General features: G+C 38.4%; 1 protein-coding gene across 2 annotated transcripts; it reads right to left on the bottom strand.

Moving 5' to 3' along the window:
- Positions 1-12,127: 12,127 nt before the first annotated feature.
- On the bottom strand, positions 12,128-18,922 carry LOC122758546 (LIM domain transcription factor LMO4.1-like). Of its 2 annotated transcripts, XM_044012781.1 has the most exons (5): positions 18,721-18,922; positions 13,943-14,193; positions 13,267-13,363; positions 13,011-13,178; positions 12,128-12,160 (listed from the first exon to the last, which is right to left on the bottom strand). In XM_044012781.1, exons 2-5 carry the CDS (start codon positions 14,185-14,187, stop codon positions 12,152-12,154), a joined length of 519 nt encoding a protein of 172 aa, XP_043868716.1. In that variant the 5' UTR covers positions 14,188-14,193; positions 18,721-18,922; the 3' UTR covers positions 12,128-12,151. The 2 variants fall into 2 exon arrangements, with proteins under 2 accessions (XP_043868716.1, XP_043868717.1); XM_044012782.1 differs by lacking the exon at positions 18,721-18,922 and having other exon boundaries at positions 13,943-14,302.
- Between the last annotated feature and the right edge of the window lie 1,570 nt (positions 18,923-20,492).

Below are 20,492 nucleotides of genomic sequence, written 5' to 3'. Positions count from 1 at the left end.
CTCCGCCCACTTTGACGAGACACTATTATTATGGAAAACCAACAAAACTAGAGCTGCAACTAATCTTTTCATAATCGATTAATCGTTGATTGTTTTCTTAATTAATCGTTTGGTCCATAGAATGTCAGAAAACATTAAAAAACATTGATCAGTGTTTGTCAAACCTGGAAATAATGAAGTTCTCAAATGTCTTTTTTGTCCACAAACCCAAAAGTATTCACTTTTAATGACTTCTTTGTTATGTGGAGCAAAGAAATGAAGAAAATATTCACATTTAAGAAGCTGAAACCATGAGAAATCTTGTTTTTATCACGAAAAATGCTTCAAACCGATGAAACGATTATCAAAATAGTTTTAAATTAGAATTAATTTAGTTGTGTGGAAAAGGTAGTTTCGTTTAAGTCATGTACTGCACCATAAAAATATGAATAGTTGGAAGTAGCATGTGTTTGACATGAAGCACCTCTGGCTTTTATTCTGATAACTAACAGCGGTGTGTGGTGTCAAACTGGAGCTTTACCCAGATGATGGATTACTCTTTCAGTTCCAGATCCTCCTCCAGCTACCTCCACTGAAGAGCAGTGTGTGTGTGTGTTACAGTGGACAGATGGTCCTCTAACTGCAGCTGCCCATGTGACACAGTTGATTATCTGTTCCGATCGGCCAGGATGTTAAATCATGAGCTCTTTTCCAAAACTATGCCAACAGCAGAAAGTTGTGTTGAAAGTATATTGAATAAGTGCATTTGAATACCTTTCATTAACCTCAATTTTGCACTTAAATTCTGCAAGCATGCAGATTTCCTGAGGACAGGAAAAATAAAGTCCTCACTATCATCAAAATCATGTTTTTCCTTAACAGAAATAAAAATCCAAATATAGGACGCAAATGAAATAGAATTAAATTTCTCAATCTAAATCTAAAAAAAATAGATTTATTTATATATGTATATATATACTGTATATGTATATAAATATATGTATATATACAGTATAGTTTGATGTTTCGGAAAAGCCAAAAAAACAAACAAATTATTTGTCACTGTGAGGTCAAAGGTCAGAAGCAGAAGCCCCTGTAACTCATTTTTTATTTTTTATCAAGAAAATAATCACTGATTGTAATTATGACGTAAGATTTGGATCAGAATGAATGAAACTTACACATCACACCAATATAATGTATAATTGATTGGTGGAAGTTATTCTGAAATATTCATTATATTTTCATTGTAAACATTCCATAAGGTGGCGCCATATCCCCATGCTTTGACAGTGAGATGATCACTGTTTTGGATTTGCCCTCACCTAAAAAAGCTTGGAGGCACAATAAAAAATAAGCAGGCTACAATGAACTCATTGTGGTGTGGTGTTGTTTTAGCGCTGCACTCGCAACTTCATCTCCTCCTTCCTTTGTGTCTGTCAGCAGCAGCATCGTGTCAGGCAGTGTTTGGTTTTGGAGTCACTCACTCAGTCAGTTCATACAGAAAGTCGTTCGTGAACGTAACAGCTCTGGAGAGGAAGAGGAGGAGGATGATGATGTATCAGTGGTATGACCTGCAGGGTAGCCTGCTTTTCCAACCTTTGCCACACTCCTACAACATTAAAACAACCTCTCAGAACCAGAACATAGAAGAGGAAGAAACATGAGGCAATTTAATGTGTCTAATCCCCATAATATATATATGTATGTGTGTGTATATGTATATAAAATCCACACACACAGGGAGAACATGCAAACCGTGCAGAAAGGCCCTTGTTCCAACTAGCTGAGTGAGGGAGAGGAGGGGAGAGAGTGGGGGAGAGAAAGGCAATGAAGTGACTGCTCCAGTGTTGTGTATAATTCATCGTTCAGGTGAACGAACGGCACTGAATCACTTACTGAAACGATTCGTTCACCTCACTCTTTAGTGCAGGGGTGTCAAAGTCATTTTTGGGGCCACATACAGCACAATTTGATCTCAAGGGGGCCGGACCAGTAAAAATAGTAAAATAATAGCATAATAACCTATGAACAACAAGAACCCCTGTGTTTTTTCTCCTTTGTTTTACATTTACTGAAGGATAATTTTACAAAACATGAAATTTCTTGAGAAATATAAGTGCAATTTCAACAATATCATGCCTAAATTGACTATTTACACAGCACACTGGATCTATAAAGGCACAAACATTTAGTCACGGGTATCTGGAGCATTTGACATTACGTTTAGATTAGTGTGAAATTTTAACAAATTCATCCTGTGGGCCGGATTGGACCCTCTGGCGGGCCGGTTCTGGCCCCCGGGCCGTATGTTTGACACCCCTGCTTTAGTGAGTCACTAACGTCGAGTTCCCTGTTGTTTTAACAGACTTTCCCAGGAAGCACAAACTTAAACGTTAGGTTGACCCACAGTGAGAGGACAATGTAGAGACTCAGGAGGAGGAGGAGGAGGAGGAGGAGGAGGAGGAAGAGGAGAACAGACACTTTTAAACTGCACAGGCAATTCAGAAACTAAGAGATAAATGCAGTAAAGTCATTGTATTTCAAGTCAATAATGTCAAAATGTAAAAAGTGCTTTGCGTAACAAATGCATAAATAAAGTCAAACATATTAGTGATTATTTAATGCAAGATTGAATTGTTTTTAAAACCTACAATATGACAAAAAGTGTGGACTGAGACATGTCAGGTCCTCTCACTGTGAGGACAAAGTATGACTTCACTGGCACATGGAGTGATCCATTCACTGCAGTGTGAATGACACAAATACACTGAACGTGTGCCCTCAGCAAATCCAAGGTCAAAGGTCTTAAAAATCTTAAAAATCTGGGTCAGATTATGTGTTAATCTGGGTCAGTGAGCCTCATGGTGCCCAGTGACACAAGCATGGCCTCAGAAAGCCAATGTTTGATTTTTATCATGTATAACGTTACACCAGGAAAGTTGGTTTCATGCTTTAAAAATGAATATGAATATATTAATGTAATATAATGAATACATTAATAATAATAATATTTTAATACCAAGATTAAAAATGGCATTACTGCAGACGTACTTCATCGTACACCTGTTACTAAGTTTTATACCCGTTAAGTATGTTCATTTAATAATCTTCATTGCATTGATGTTACTTTCTTTCTTTACCTCATCACTATCCTCTCTCTCTCTCTCTCTCTCTCTCTCTCTACTCTCTCTCTCTCTCTCTCTCTCTCTCTCTCTACCCCACTGAAGAACAAAAAAACAAACCCCTGTCATTCCAGTCGTAGCCAGCGGCGGCTGAATGTGGCTGATGGCATCTGGCGTGCAGACACGCACATATGAAAAGGCTCCTGTCAGTCATCTGAGGCGACCATATGTGTGTGTCTGCATGAGCTCTGTGCCAGCAGCAGGCGGCCTCTGCCAGAAGACATTAGGGAAGCAGCAGGATGTCATTAAGATGCTACAATGATTGATTAGCCGTAAATGGTGAGCAGGAGATCTCGCTGGCCCATCCTCTACCTCTGCCTTCACACACACACACACACACACAGTCTCAGAGGGAGCAGTGGTGGGGATGGAGCCCCCTGTAGATTCAAGGGTGTAATTGCGTTAGCTGCTCAGTAGGGAAAGGATGAGCTTGGGTTCCTCTGAAATGAACACAGTCAGGGAGTCTCATCAGAACCATTAGTGGACCTCCAACCTTCTGCTTCACTCCTGAGGCAGATTCCATCTGCGGCTCACACAACCATGGGGAGTTAATGGCACCTCCCACTTGCTTATCCCGAATCAGTGGATGACCTTCTTGCGAGGAGAGCCGACTGACTTTTCACGTGGAACCACTTTCACTTTAATGTCCACTATGTTGGTAATTGTCTTTGACTCCTCATAATAAAGAAATACACTCCAAATACAAAACAACAACAACAACAACAACAACACATCACATAATAACACAGAGCTCATTTACAGTTTTGTGAATATAGTGGGTGTAAAGATTATTTATGACTTATTACATAATGACCTCCAACTCTCTGTCCCAGGACACAGTTTCATAAGACACAGCATTTTCTCTTAGATTCTTCTTCACCAGCTCAAAAGTATGTCTGGATATTCTTCTTGTTGCTGATCAATAATTCCTTATTAACATTTGAGCATGACGTAAATCCAGTGATGTGAGAGAGAACTCTCTAAACTCATGACCAGATACTTCACTTCACACTAATTTAACAATCTGTCTATGAAATACTCACAGTACTCATATAATAATACTGTTATTATATTATATATTATATAATATATTATATTTCATGTCATCACCTACAGCACTACAACCTTAGCAGTGTACATAATGTACAGCATTTATACAAAATAATGTACAGTGCATATACAGTATAAAGTACAGTGTATAAATAGTATAATGTACAGAATATATACACACAGTATAATGTACAGTGTATATAGAGAGTATAACTTACAGTATATATACACAGTATAATGTACCACATATATACAGTATAATAATGTACAGTATATGTGCAGTATAATGTACCACATGTATACAGTGTATATACAGTATAATGTACAGTATGTATTCAGTGTATATACAGTATAGTGTACAGTATGTATTCAGTGTATATACAGTATAATGTTCAGTATGTATATAGTATAATGCACAGTATATATAATGTTCAGTATGTATTCAGTGTATATACAGTATAATGTGCAGTATGTATTCAGTGTATATGCAGTATAATGTACAGTATGTATACAGTGAATATACAGTGTAATGTGAAGTACGTATTCAGTGTATATACAGTGTAATGTACAGTATGTATACAGTGTATATACAGTATAATGTTCAGTATGTATTCAGTGTATATGCAGTATAATGTGCAGTATGTATACAGTGTATATACAGTATAATGTACAGTATGTATTCAGTGTATATACAGTATAATGTACAGTATGTATTCAGTGTATATACAGTGTAATGTACAGTATGTATACAGTGTATATACAGTATAATGTTCAGTATGTATTCAGTATAATGTGTATACAGTGTATATACAGTATAATGTGCAGTATGTATACAGTGTATATACAGTATAATGTACAGTATGTATACAGTGTATATACAGTATAATGTGCAGTATGTATACAGTGTATATACAGTGTAATGTACAGTATGTATTCAGTGTATATACAGTATAATGTGCAGTATGTATACAGTGTATATACAGTGTAATGTACAGTATGTATTCAGTGTATATACAGTATAATGTATTCTCTGTAGATGAAAGTTTCCTGCTTCACTGACCTTGCACAGACCAGAGAGAATGAATCAGCTTAAATACAATGTAAATGTTATTTCTAAGGCTGTAAATCAAGTTTTAAAAAAAACGTGATATGTTGTCACAGAATTTGTTAATGAAAGAATTGCAGTTATTTTCACTGTCTGTCTTTGATAAAACATGTTATATTCTCTCAGTCAACTCTGCTTGTTTGTCGCAAACAGAAATGATGTCACATTATTTTTTTACTTCTGCGGCTTCTTCACCTCTCCTGGCACATTTTAATATCTTTATTTCCACTTTTGTGTCCTCGGGCAAGACACTTAACCCCACGTTGCTCCTGACGACCCATTCACGCGGCAGCGTCAAAGATGAGCGGATAGAAAATGTGTATGGATGTGAATGGGTGAATGGGTGAATGGCAAAAGTGTAGTGTAAAGCAGCTTTGAGTGTTCATCAACTAGACTAGAGAAGAGAACTAGAGAATAAATACAAAAAATGTACAAGAAATCCACAACAGAGAGGAGGATGTTTTCAGACAGCATGTGTGTGTGAAAGAAGTGACAGTCTCTAATGGTGTCTGTCCTCCATGTCCAACTCCTCCGTGTCCTGGAGTCATGTGGAGACACACAGAGACGAGACATGGAGTCAGAGGGATGTTGGACTGTTCGTGCTAATGTTGTGTTTGGTATTAACATGCACATGGCACTTAAACTCCCACTGGTTTGCATGAAAACATTTGGAATCAGGCTCATCAATACACACACACACACACACAGGAGCTGTCAAAGTCCTGCGGTGCGCTGTGTGTCTGTGAATGTTACGCTGCTCAAGGGAAGTGATATTACAAAAGAGACTGTTGTTGTTTTTTAATGATCCATGTTACTTCCCCCTCTCATGTGTGTGACTAGCGACACAATGTAAACACATGTCGCACCTGGACAACACAAACACACGGTCACGCAAAATTCAACTAAACAAAAACTCAGACCTGTCTTCATGTTACTTTTTGTGTCTGTGAAATCAGGAAGAGCCTGTGCTACGTTTGCTGCTCGATCTGTGACAAAATTCTACTTTGTAAATTAAAAATTCTCATCCATCTCATCCAAATGATTATTTGTTTTAATCAATGTGCAATCACATTCAATAACAATCAACATTTGCAGGTTCATTGCATTTAACACATACTTCTACTCTGACAACTCTGACCATGCAGATTCCCCTCTGTCTTTTATGACTTCTTCTTGGGTTTTTATAGCGTACAGAAGGAGCCGATGAATTCAAATCACAACATACATTATAGAGAGAAGAGAAACAGCAACAGTGAACGCAGTGAACAAACACGAGGCATCAGTGGAGAGACAGAAACTCCCTTTTAACAGAAGAAGAAGAAGAAATCTCTGACATGTGCAGCGTCCGCCTCGACCGGTTGGGGTGATAGGAAAAATGGGGGACAGAGGAGAGGAGGGGGGAAGTAGGTGAGGTAGAGACAGAAGACAGCAGATCTATAACAGCTGTATCAAGTTAGAAGTTCAGCGATCACATGTTTCTAGAACTATAATGTCATTTATATAATAACTTGAAGCATCTTCTCTCTTTACAGGACCCTCACAAAAGAACTGACACTAGAGGACCTTCTGTTATTCAGATCTCAGACTGAAGCAGGAATGCTCTGATTTTTTCACACATTTATGTATGATTTAAACCAGCAGAGGGCAGCACCACAGAGTCTGCTACAGTCTCTGCAGTAGAATATCATGATCGATGGTGTCGAATGCAGCACTGAGATCTAACGGGACAAGTAAAGAGACTAGACCATTATCTGAGGCCAAGAGAAGGTCGTTACTGACTTTAACTAGTGCTGTTTCTGTGCTGTGATGTCATCCTGACTGGAAACCCTCAAACAGGCTGTGACTGCGCAGATATTCACAGCATTGATTTGCAGATTAGATATCAGTCAGTAATTAGCTAAAACATCACTTTTTTTGAGAAGGGATTTAATCACTGCTACTTGGATTAAGACGAGATTCATCTGATTTAATATAGAGCTGTTAATTAAAGGCAAAACATCTGTAAACAGTTTGTTGGGGATGGGATCTAACTGACAGGTTGATGGTGTGGATGATGACACTGATGATGTTAACTCAGGGAGAAACTGTCTGACTGTGCACCTGCTGCTTCTGAAGCTCTTGTGCTAAACAATTATTCAGATGATCATGGTGATGAATTATTTTCTGTAATTGTTCATGAAGCCCATGAAGTCTGCAGACTAGAGAGAACAGGATGTGCACCTGCCACCCAGGACAGGAGACCACGGGGTGGAGCAGGAGACCAGCTTCAAGTTTCTAGGGACTCGGGTCGGCAGTGACCTGAAACGAAGTATGAAGACCACCGCTGTCGTGAAGAAGACCCAGCAAAGACTGCACTTCCTCAGGATGCTGAGGGGAAGCCACTGAACAGAGAGCGTGCTGACCTACTTCATCCTGGCATGGTTTGGAAAATGTTCAGAGCCAAACAGGGGCAGCTCTCCAGAGGGTGGGCCACACAGCGCGAAAAAAAGAACTGCTCTATTCTATTCTATTCTATTCCATTCCATTCTATTCCATTCCATTCCATTCCATTCCATTCCATTCCATTCCATTCCATTCTATTCTATTCTATTCTATTCTATTCTATTCTATTCTATTCCATTCCATTCCATTCCATTCTATTCTATTCTATTCTATTCTATTCTATTCTATTCTATTCTATTCCATTCCATTCCATTCCATTCCATTCCATTCTATTCTATTCTATTCTATTCTATGCTATTCTATTCTATTCTATTCTAAAGATCACACGGGGACCCTCAATGTTGCCACTTCATTTACAGATTTAATTAGATGGATGGAGTCCTTGCATTATTAAAACTAGGCGGGAGAAAATGTTGCCAGCACTACAGGACTTTTTAATTACAACTCCACATCCCTGCTTGCTGACGACTGGGGAACCAGTTAATTAAAATCCTCATTATTTTACTTTTAATTAGTCGCTCTCCCCCTTCTCTTGTTTCCTCCTGCCATATGGCAGCGTTCTGTGGTCAAATCAGCTTAATTGAGCTAATGTAGTTGATCGACTGAGTTGCTCTCGATGAGGATTCGTGATTGCCTGAAATCGTGCAGACGCGATCATGTTCGGCGTTTTTAAATGTCGTTCTGTGTTAAAAATGATAAAAATGCTGCGGTTATCTAGTGTACGCATTATTAGGTATTTGGTAGAAATCATTGTTTAATAAATGATGACAGATGTCCTTCTCCAGACTATCACTTTACCACATTGTGTTGAAAAGTTCTTATGATCCTGGTTTTGCAGGATGCTGTGTGACTGCATCACTCCAGGTCGTTGAGATTTGGTTCAATAAACACAAAAACACCCACACCTGTTATGTTTATTCATTATTTACTCCACAATTCCTCCACATGTGACAAGACAAACCCTAAAGTGACTCAGGTTTGGAGGCCGCACTGAAAACCAGAAGAAAGTGCTCTCCCTCCATCATTATGAAAGACGACTGTTTAAAGCTAATTGAATGAACCCTGTGACAGTAGCTGCAGAGTTCTGCAGAGTTCTGTAGAGTTCTGCAGAGTTCTGCTGAGTTCTGCTGAGTTCTGCAGAGTTCTGCATGCCCGCTAATGTGAACAGTCACAGCTGGCTGCTCATGTGGGCCTGGCCTTCCACCCATCCCGCCTGCTTCACTTCTGCCTTTAATTCGGCTCCGCAGAAAGCCACACAAACACTGGAAAAGCAGAGATCCCATAATTAGTGTGGAGGAGATGATCTCATAGTTTCCATGCCAAATATACATATAAAGAGCGCTTATTTAAAGGTGCATCTCGTGCCAAAAAGCAATCCTAACAAACCGGAGTAGAGACCTTGGAAAGATCAGAGGGCAGCAAACATAATAAAATTTGCAAAAACACGTACATTTTTATTCATAAACACACACCACTGCCTTTCTTGTGCCCACCTACCTTTTAATTAGACCACCTCACCAGATTAGGCCTCATTAGAGTGCAGCTAAAGTCCATGCAGGCCCACAGCACATCCCACTTTAATTGCTTGCGTAATGGTCTCAGTTCAGGTCTTTGAAATCCCAGTCCTGTGAGTAATCAGCCATGTTTGTCTGAGAACATCAGCTTTTACTTACTGTTGTGTTTCAGCAGGACACTTAAAGTCCACTTTGAGCGTGATGATCACGCTAATGAGTCCGGCACATGATGGTCAGACGGTGAGTGTGAAAGGATGAAAAACAGATCCTGCAGAGAGCTGCTGACGTCCTTCAGCCCCAACAGGAAATCTCTGACCTGAAACTAAATGAAATGACAACATTGAGTTTCCTGAATCATTCAGCAGATTGTGCAGTGAGTGACCCAGGCTCACACTCACGTCGCACACTGAACCACCTGCTGCCATCTAACTGGCCAAAGTAGTGAGAATGTGCTCAGAGATTGTTGGACAGAACCGAGACATGCGCTAAAACATCCTTAGAGAGCCCTCGTGTGTGTTATTCACTGATGAACTGTCACAATCAAGTCTCACATATGAAGGATTTCTGCAAAAAAAAAAAGTGACATACGAACTCCTGAAGATACCGTGGTAAATATCTTTATCTTGAATATTTCACATAGAATTACAAAAACATGGCTTTAAATAAAAATACGATAGAATTGTTCTTGTTCAGGTGTGACCCAGTCAATGATCACAACTCATGAATCACAAATAGTTACCAGATTGATTACAGTACACATAGACATACATACATTAAGTAGATGCTCGAGCTCGTTATAGGTTTGTGATCTTTGTGGAGTGAGTCTGCAAACATGATCATCCAGGTGTTACAGTATGACATGATATCAAATAAAAAGTAGAAATTATGAGACAAAAAGTCACAATTATGAATTTCTCTCTCATAATTTCGACATTTTATCTCATAATTATGACTTTTTATCTAAACATTTCGACTTTTTATCTCATAATTTCAACTTTTTTATCTCACAATTTCAACCTTTTATCTAATAATTATGACTTTTTATCTCATAATTATGACTTTTTATCTCACAATTTCAACTTTTTATCTCACAATTTCAACTTTTTATCTCATAATTATGACTTTTTATCTCACATCTCTCTCAACTTTTTATCTCATAATTATGACTTTTACTTTTCAATTTTAATTTCAACTCATAATTATGACTTTTATCTCACAATTTCAACTTTTTTATAATTATGACTTTTATCTACAATTTCAACTTTTAATCTCACAATTATGACTTTTTATCTCACAATTTCAACTTTTTATCTCATAATTTCAAATTTTTATCTCACAATTTCAACTTTTTATCTTACAATTTCAACCTTTTATCTCATAATTATGACATTTTATCCCACAATTTTAACTTTTTATCTCATAATTCTGACTTTTATCTCTAATTCCAACCTTTTTATCTCATAATTATGACTTTTTATCTCATAATTATGACTTTTTATCTCACAATTCTAACTTGTTATCTCATAATTTCAACTTTTATCTCACAATTTATCTTTTTATCTCATAACTTTTTACAATTTCAACTTTTTATCTCATAATTATTACTTTTAACCCACAATTTCAACATTTATCTCATAATTATGACTTTTTATCCCACAATTTCAACTTTTTATCTCACAATTTCAACTTTTATCTCACAATTTCAACCTTTTATCTCATAATTATGACTTTTTATCTCACAATTTCGACTTTTTATCTCATAGTTTCGACTTTTTATCTCATAATTTCATAATTCGGAGACATGTTCTCCATGTGGACCACAAACATTTGAATATAAAAATGACTGAGTGAAATGTAAACATGAGGGTCACCCAATACTCTCTGTAAACAGCCCATCCATAACAGTAATAACAATAATAGTAATATGTACACACTAAATGAGGGTCTGTGTCAGTCTGGTGTTCCACACACATGTACTCGATGTCTTCTTCCATCTTTATTTGTTTTTTGAGTTTTTAAGTCCAGTGTGTCAAATTTAAGGTGCGTTCCTTTTCTCCCCCTGAACTCAGATCTCCAGTTGGGAATCTTGGAGTGACTGAAATGCAGTGAAGTGTTTGGCAAACTTATTTCCGTTTGGCATAAATTGAAGATAAAATAATTCGACTTAATCTGTGTCGCTCTTCATTACCCCAGGATTTGCCTTTTACTGCATATTTAATTAAGAAGCCAACTCTGTGGACGCCACACCATGTTTACTCCACAATGGAGCATCTTTTATTTAGCATTAACGCTAACTGAAGGGAAGTTTGAGGTGAGGCATGCAAGTTCACCGGTAAATGTTGCTAAATTCTACTCACTGTACCTTTATCTCACACGGACCTCTGCAGACTCACAGATTAGGAATCTCAAATTATGAATCTTTATTGTGTCATTAATCCCCCCAAAAAACCCATGTTTGCTTATTTTGACTCATGGTTTCAGACACATGATTCAGCGGTCCAAGTATATACTGTATATTCATGACAGTATATATACTGTACATACATATATATATATATATATATATACATGCATGCTCTGTACTATTTCACACACATTGTTCCCCTCTAAGTACAAGGCTGCCATGTTTTCCCTGTCCTGACATAAATAATATGTAATCATTCTTCAAACAGCAGACTCCTCACAATCCTCTCACAACAGTCAGCTGTTTCTGGGAAGCTGAAGCCTCAGCAAGCGTCGACGTCCAGACAGTCCGTGTAAAAGTCTGTCAGAGTGGAGGGAGTTTGACCCGCGGCAGGGTTCACAGTGAGGAGGAGGAGGAGGAGGAGGAGGAGGAGAGGACAAAGGCACAGAGCAGTTTTTTTTTATTTTCATCCTCAGCACACCTAAACGGAGGAAAGAGGAGATAAAGAAAACACATCTGCATTATATTATTTTCACAGTTGTTACTGGTGACATTAAGTTCATTAAGTATTTAATAAAGTGGATCCACCTCGGCTATTCTGTTCTACTGCTAATGTTACCCACTTTCTCCCTGTTAGTATCAGGCTTTTTAGTATTAAGACAAGTTGAGTTGGACGTGTGCTAAACATGTAAACCTGTAAACATGTGGTTTTAATGGGACAAACACGGTGATTCCATTTGTCTCTGTATGTGACAGTGAACATGATGTCCTTCTGTGACCTGTGTCAAAATGACTGACTGACATCAACCTGAAAATGCTACATTTGTACATTTAGTACTAAATAAAGTACAAACATGTCATATTCAACATACTGTAACTGAGGAATTTGTAACCATATATTTATGTATATGTATATATATACATATACATAAATATATATATGTATACACATATATATATATATATATATATATATATATATATATATATATATATATATATATATATATATATATATAAGTTGCCAGTAAAGATGGCATCGTTTCGTGAAATATCGTTTCAGGAAATATAAAATATGTCAGGACTGTAAGTTGTGCTGTAACGTTACACCAAAAAAAGAGAGAGAGAAAGCGTTGTAAACATTAGATCTAATAACAGAAGCAGAGACAGAATGAACTGAGCCAGGGGAAAGAAAGAAAGAAAGGGAAATAATGTCTGTTAGTTACTTTTCATTGACAGTAGTTAAAGTTAAAACTGTCAAACAATCAAATGATGATTCAGGGCGAGACCACACTGACTTTAGAAGTGTACAGAATCACATGACCTCCCACCTTCTGATCAGACATCATGCTGTTGGCCTGTAGTGGAGTCGGGTGTCCACTGTGCAGACCTCCTCCTCCTCCTCCTGGCCGGTCATGTTCACAGAAGATGGTCCCGTTGATGTAGTGAAAGCGATCACCGGGGACCAGGCGGTTCCTACAGGTCGCACACGTGAAACACTAGAGCAAACACAGATGCAGTGGTGAGCCTAATCACATCGTGTCATTAATACACTGACAGCAGTGTGAATATCAGTGTCGCTCTCACTTTAAGATGGTAAACGTTGCCTTGCGCTCGCATCACCATCTCACTGGCAGGTATGGACTGTCCACAAGCGCTGCAGGCACCGCTGTGTCCAAACAGCCTGTGACGCAAAGGACAGACAGTGTAGCTTCAATGCTGCAGGTATCATTGACACACACATGTAGATCAGTGTGGCGTTCACAGCCTCAAACATGTTCAACACACGCTGACAGGAACATTTCAGGCAGATGTAGTCGTGTAGTCTGTGGTTCTTGAACGTTGAAGGAGCTTTGAAAAGGAACCTTCTGTTGTCTTTACAGTCTTTATAACCTCTCCTGAACACACTGCAACTGCAAGTCAGGATTTATATGTATCCTACAACAAATAAGAGAGGGTGTGACCCCGCCTATTGCCCTCTGTCAGCTGAGACAACCTCATGTGGAGGAGAAAGCGGTAGAAAATGGATGGACCTTAGTCTGGATCAGTGACCTTCAGTCCTTTTCGACGCCACTTCCAGTTCAGAGTTCCAATTTAAATAAAACACAACATTTATCTTTTGTGTGCTGACTTCCTATATTATCTCTGAGTTTAACTGTGGGAACTGTGGTGTATTATTCTTATTATTACACTTTGAGAAATTCACTTTAGTACAATCAGTCAGACAGACATCCTGCTGTGTCGTGCCAGTAGTGGAGCTGACCTGATGTAGTCGTTCTTACAGAGGATCATCCCTCCCTTGCTGTAGCAGGTGCTGCTGTATTCACCCAGCTGAGCGTGGCAGCAGGAGCACTTGAGGCAGCGCGTGTGCCAGTACCGCTCCATGGAGAAGAGCAGGAAGCGGTCGTCGATTCGACTGCCACATCCTGCACACGACTTGCCCACTGTTCCCCCGCCACTGCTCATCACCGCCACTGCGGGCACTGCCTCAACTCTGCTGTTTACCATAGCAACCTGGTACACAAGAGAGGAGCGTTAGTGTGTGAGACAGCTGCAATGTTGGGCAAACTCTAATTTGTGTTACTTTAAAGGCGACATAGACCAGAAGCTCCAATTAACGCCGCGTTTGTGTGTGTATCTGCGTCATGACCTCGTTTATGAAACCCTAAAGTTTCAGAACCAACAGTTCAGGCACTGCTGAGAAAATAGGGTTTTCCTGTTTTCCTGGGCTCTGCTGATGATGTCATCAGTAAACCTCACCACTCCTATCACCACCGTAGCGCCTCCTGGTTCGGGCACTAGTCCGGGCACATCCGGTTGCGTACATTCCACCGCAGAAGAAGAAGAACTACTCTCGTTGTAGCTGCTGAGCTGCAGAGCATCCACCGTGCCAGAGGGGGAGCTGTGTATCCGAGAGCTGACGTGCTAATTACGTCACTTCCAGGTACCTGGCCAATCACAGCTGTAAAGTCTTAAATTTATGACTTCTCTAAATTACGACATTATTCTACGACATTTATGTAAATGTATCTTGAATGACTTTAATCTCGTAAATTAAGACTTTATTCTCACGACTTTAATCTCGTAAATGTACGACTTTAATCTCGCGGACTTTATTCTCACGACTTTAATTGAAAATACTTTAATCCTCAGAATTAAGACTTTATTCCTGCGACTTTAATCTCAGAATGTAATAATCTGTAATTGACTTCCTACCTAGATCTTAATCTCGTAAATAAGACTTTATCTCAATTTAATCTCATAAAATGACTTTAATCACATAAATTACGACTTTAATCTTTAAATTTCTTTAATCTTGTAAATTTACTTTAATCTCGTAAATGTAAACTTTAATCTCTCATTTACGACTTTAATCTCGTAAATTTAATTCTCGTAAATGTACGACTTCTAATGTCTCCTGTGAATGTCAAATTAAGACTTTATTCTCGACTTTAATCTCGTAAATGTATGACTTTAATTCGTAAATTAAGACTTTATTCTTGTAGTCTGTGAAATATTTTTTCATCAATGTGGCCCTAATACTCGGTCATATTTAAGAGTTTGAGGGGATTAGTGTGAGAATATTTTATGACCTGACCTTCAGAATGTAGAACATCTGCAGGTCTTCCTACAAGTCGCTCTTCTCAATATCCAAATGACAGAACTCAAACCTTCTGCAACCGCCGGCTTTCTCTGCCTCTGTTTACAATTTCAACTGGAAGTTTTGCAGGAGTTTGCAACACAGAGAAGATTCACAAGTGAATTCTACTGCTCAGAAAACCCAATATGACAGGATGAACGCTTCTTTCCCCCACCCGCCCCTGCACTGCTGCTGTATACACACAAACGCGCCCTCAGTCGGGTCTGATAGTATTTATTGACATTGAGTCGCAGCACACAAACAGTGTCAAATGTTTCTGTTCATGAAGAACAAAGAGAGAGAGACCGTGTAGCTTCAAGTGTGGGTGAAAATTTCTCCTTAACAAACTGCACTGATTTCATGGCCAGATGGGAATAACAGAGCGTTTGAATCACACGGAGCACAACCGTAACAGTGTGTCAGCGAAACACACTTCTTCTGGCTCATGATTAGTGCCAACAGCAACATCCTATAATTGCAGGGATAGATTTCATTTTTCAGAATGAGCAACAGTAACATCATTTGTGCTCTGGATGGAGTGTTTAATTTCAGCGAGGGCATGTTTTAGTTTTACGACAAACCTTCCCACAAGATTATTTGAGAGTGCAGCAGCTGGTGCTCTGTACTGAAGCATGCTGCCCCTCAATACCCTCATTTTGTGGAGGAGACACCTGGCACTAATCAGCCACAGGAACGCGGTGCAAAGCCCAAGGCCACATAAAACCACAAACAGCCTCATTCACTGGGCCAGACCTTCGTATTAGTGAGTGGAAACACAGCCACAAACCAGCTGACCGTTTCTGAAAGTACATTTCAGACTGTTTGCTCTTTCTCTGGTTTTGTAATATTAGCAGTAATTATATTTATACGTTATTCTACAACGATATCAAGATCATGATAATCCAAAGTAATTATATTCATTTTTGATATTTTTGTAATCGTTCCTCTAAATCTAAAGCTCAAGAGCGAGCAGCTGCATGTAAAACAGACGTGAAGTGACATGAACAACAAAAGTGACTTCCTGCTTTGGTTCGATCACATGTTTGATATCGACATGCGTCCTCAGGTGAACCTGCAGAGCTTTGGGAAACTCTGTGTCCACAGTCCAAGCCTTCACTGCTTATTCTTTGGTCTTCCCTCCATCAGTCGTGATGCTACAGAATATAATATAAAAATACAGTTTACCTCACTCATTATGCAGCATGTGTTCATGAGCACCAGCTTTACTGAGGCTCAATCACCATCATGTGAACTCATTTGAGTTAACAATGAGCAATGAACTTTGGGCTCTTGACTCTAACCTGGTGGGGACTCAAACTGGCAACCCTTCAGTCACAAGTCAAGTTCCCTCTCCGCTTGACAATGGATTGAATGTAATGGACATTTATTTGACGAATGGAGGACGAGGAATTCAATCTTTGTAGGAGAACCCATTTACACCCATCGTTCTTCTGTCGCCCAATCAGCTGACTGTTGTGGGTGGAGCCGGTTTGGCTCCACCCTGATCTTACCATTTTACTTTGGTGGCTGGTGATTGTAGTTTGATTCCTAATGTAAACACACGCAAACAAACACACTGTACTGGAGCAGATTCACTCTCACATTCACACCTACGTCCATTTAAAGTGACCAGTGAATCTAATCCCAGTTTAAATGTCCTTCGGTCTGTGGGAGGAAACTGAAGTAGCCGCAGAAAGCTCACATACAAACGCTATCTTTACAATAAAGGGTAATAAAATATAATAAAATCATGAATTCATGGATATTTTCTAATGGAGTAACACGTAATATACTATATGTAAGATATAATTATAAAAAACAGAACATTCAAAAAAGGTACAAGAAACATGGATGATGATGTTTCTATTGCTGAATAGAAAATGTTGAGTGAAATACAGTAATTATGATTTCTTCATCCTTTGAAACATGAAGTGGAAACAGCAGGGATGTGGTCACACAGCTGATTGGACCAAGGTCAGGTCAATGATACAGTGTGGGGTCACCACTTCACTGGGTCTCAGGAGGTGCATGACATTGCTATTCACACATTCATACAGCACGACTCACCCCTTCATACAGCGGCACATATTCTATCACACGTATTTCAGCCTTCAAGAGCAACGTGGTGTTAAATGTCTCGTCCACGGCACGTAGACTAACACAACAAGAAGCAGCAATAAACAGCAGCATTTCTCTGCTTGTACCGAGGACCAGGTTGATTTCTGAATAAAAACATTTAGCTTTGATATTTGTATTTTTATTGCCTGTATTTTACTTGTTTTTATTGTGTTTTTCTGTTCTTTAATCATGTACTGACCTTGAGTGTTTTGAAAGGCACCCTTACATTAAATGTATTATTATTATTATTATTATTATTTATTAATAAGAAGCAACCATTTTAGGGTCTCAACAAGACCCGCAGAGTTTCTAAAATCTAAATCTATCTTAACACCTTTTACATCCCTTCATTTAAAGTTACTTTTTTTTTGACTAAATCAAATGAGCTTGATATGGGACATGCTGGTCTACTGCTATAAACATAATAATAATAATAATAATAATAATAATAAAAATAATGATAATAAAAATACTACTACTTCTACTAATAATAATGACTAAAGTACATCCTTTGACCAAAAATGTTATTAATATGTAATTATCTAAATGTAAAAATGATCCATCATCCCAAATGTTGTTTTTTGCTGATCTTAATCATTTCTAATAATGAACTAAATGACACTCATTTTAAACCAGCAGTGCTAAACAAAATGCTGCTTCTGTCCTTGACTGTTGTCATCAGATCAAGTTCTGTGACTAGCTTCTGGTTCCTTTGGTCCTTTGTGACGGTAAACTAAAGATCGTATGAGTTAGAAACAGCACATTCATGGATAGATAATAAATAAATAAATAAATAAATAAATAAATAGTTAGTGCACATGTTATGAATGAGTACAGTTTAAGAGCATGACAGAATAAACAAATCAACAATAATACATTTTTAAAAATGGGTCAAGTCCAAGTAACAAAGGTGCAGGGATTTATGTGACAGAGGGTCAAGATTGCAGCATTGAATAGAATAGAATAGAATAGTCTTAATTGTCATCACACAGAAACAGTAAATGCTTCAATGACACCTCTGATAAAACACAAAGGTTGTTTTGTTTAAGGAAAGTTTTTACAGACAAACCACAACCACAAAGACACACAACTGAAATGAGTATAAGTGGTTAAAAGACTAACAACTTAAAACCATGCATCACTCTCTCTCTCTCTCTGAATATTTAATATTCAGAGAGAGAGAGAGAGTGAGCACAGTGAAGAGAAATGATCAGACACAAGTGTCTTCTGTATGGAAACAATAAAACAGAGTTACACAATGACACAACAACGATGAGTCTTACTGCTGTGAGCTTGGACGTCCGTGTATGGCTTGTGTTCCTCTCAGCTGAAGATGCCAGATGTCGTAAAAGCAAATATCTGTAAACTTTCCACCAGTTTTAATCCACACGCTTGTAGGTGTGGCTCAGTAACATTCAATCATTCATTCATTCATTCATTCAGAGTAAGTGTTCCCCGTGAAGCAGTGGGTGCTCCTGTCCTGTCTCCTGCTCACTGGCACACAGACTCACTGCCTCCTCTAACTGTGTCAGGGAGGGAGGTGTGGCTCCTCCCTCTGAATCCTGGGGGCTTTTGACCTCTCACTGTATGATACACTCATAAACTCATACGTCTGTATGTTTTTAAGCATGGCTGTGTGAGATATTGAGGCATCATTTATAGAACATCAACATGTTTAACTCGTGGAGACACAGGAGCTGCTTTGCCTACTGTTGCCTCATGTGGTCACTTTATGTCATTTATGAGGATTTAAAGTTAGAACATACTGTGGATCAACAATACAATCAATAAAATCACTGATTTTCTCGATGGTCTTTGGTGTGGGAGAGTGAGTGGTTTCAAACTTCAGTTTCCTGTTGAAAACAGCTGTCAATGCCGAACAGTAGATCAGTTAAAAAGACTTAACAATCCTAAAAATGTGGGTTAATCTCCAACAATTACTAGGGAAATGTCTAAAATCTCAATATTTAGTCTGGTGTATTCAGTGTCGGTCCTTCCTACAGGCGACATAGGCGCTTGCCTAGGGCGCCATCTAGTGAGGGGCGCCAAAATATGCGGCAAAGAAAAAAAAAATAGAATTAAAATGATAATGTCTATTTATTTTTTCAACAGTTTTTGCCATCCCTCTGTATCTACAACAATACGTCGACATAAAAATAAATTAAACTTAAGTAAAATAAATGACAATTCTAGGTTATAAAAAGGCCAGAAAGGTGGCACTGTAGATGTTGTGTGTGTAGTAGAATATATTATTCTATTCACTTGGGGGTGAATTTGAACCTTCTTTGTTTATTTTGTATATTATATTTTGATTAATAGGTTATATGAATCTTATTCTACAGTATTTAATTTTGCACACGTTTTATTGTTAGTTTAATTTTTTGTGTCCACTTTTTGTTCTCAGATGTTGCACTACTGTTAAAGTTAAAAGTTTATTTTTTGTATATTTATTATTGAACAGGTTTATTCTTATCTTGTTTGTATTATAATTGTTTAAATAAATGTGCAATTCTTTGGACATGAGTTATTTTCTCGTGGGGAAGGCGCGCCATCAATCAAGCTCGCAGAGGGCACCAAATGGTCTAGGACCGCCCCTGGGTGTATTTAGCGACAGCACTGCATCACAAACTCCACCCACTGTACTTTAACTTTTTTTTTTTAATAGTGGAGATGCGACCTAAACCGTGCGGAGGCGAGGCGAGGCGGGCGGGGACGTAGTGGAAAAGGTCACAACCACGTGTAGCCACCGTAGCATGTGCTGTTTGTGGAGTGTGACCTCTGCTGGACAAACTGCTTAACTGCCTGATTAAATGTTAGACACTGAAGTAACACATTAAGAGTGTATACACTCTTTCTGTTTGTATGTTTATATAAATCCCAGACACATTGCCTACATGGTGTTGATATGAACATAGGACTGATCATATTATCACAGTCTAGCAGTTGTTCCATATACACAACATTTTTTTTGTTTTTTATTTGACATCGAATGAACACTAATGTAACGTTAATGAAAACTCAGCCCATAAGAAGATAGAAGGTTAATAAGAGGTTC

Source organism: Solea senegalensis, linkage group LG21, assembly GCF_019176455.1.
Source record: "Solea senegalensis isolate Sse05_10M linkage group LG21, IFAPA_SoseM_1, whole genome shotgun sequence".
Classification (NCBI taxonomy): Eukaryota; Metazoa; Chordata; class Actinopteri; order Pleuronectiformes; family Soleidae; genus Solea; species Solea senegalensis.
The sequence above is the reverse complement of the archived record's forward strand: the minus strand, read 5'-3'. Positions and strand labels throughout refer to the sequence as shown.

Bases quoted from the DNA above. Each gene is read 5' to 3' on its own strand.
- LOC122758546 (XM_044012781.1), bottom strand. From the start codon at position 14,187: ATGGTAAACAGCAGAGTTGAGGCAGTGCCCGCAGTGGCGGTGATGAGC. The intron at 13,364-13,942 runs GTCAGCTCCACT...TTTGCGTCACAG, and splicing joins TGTAAGAACGACTACATCAG to GCTGTTTGGACACAGCGGTG. The intron at 13,179-13,266 runs GTGAGAGCGACA...TGTTTGCTCTAG, and splicing joins GCAACGTTTACCATCTTAAA to TGTTTCACGTGTGCGACCTG.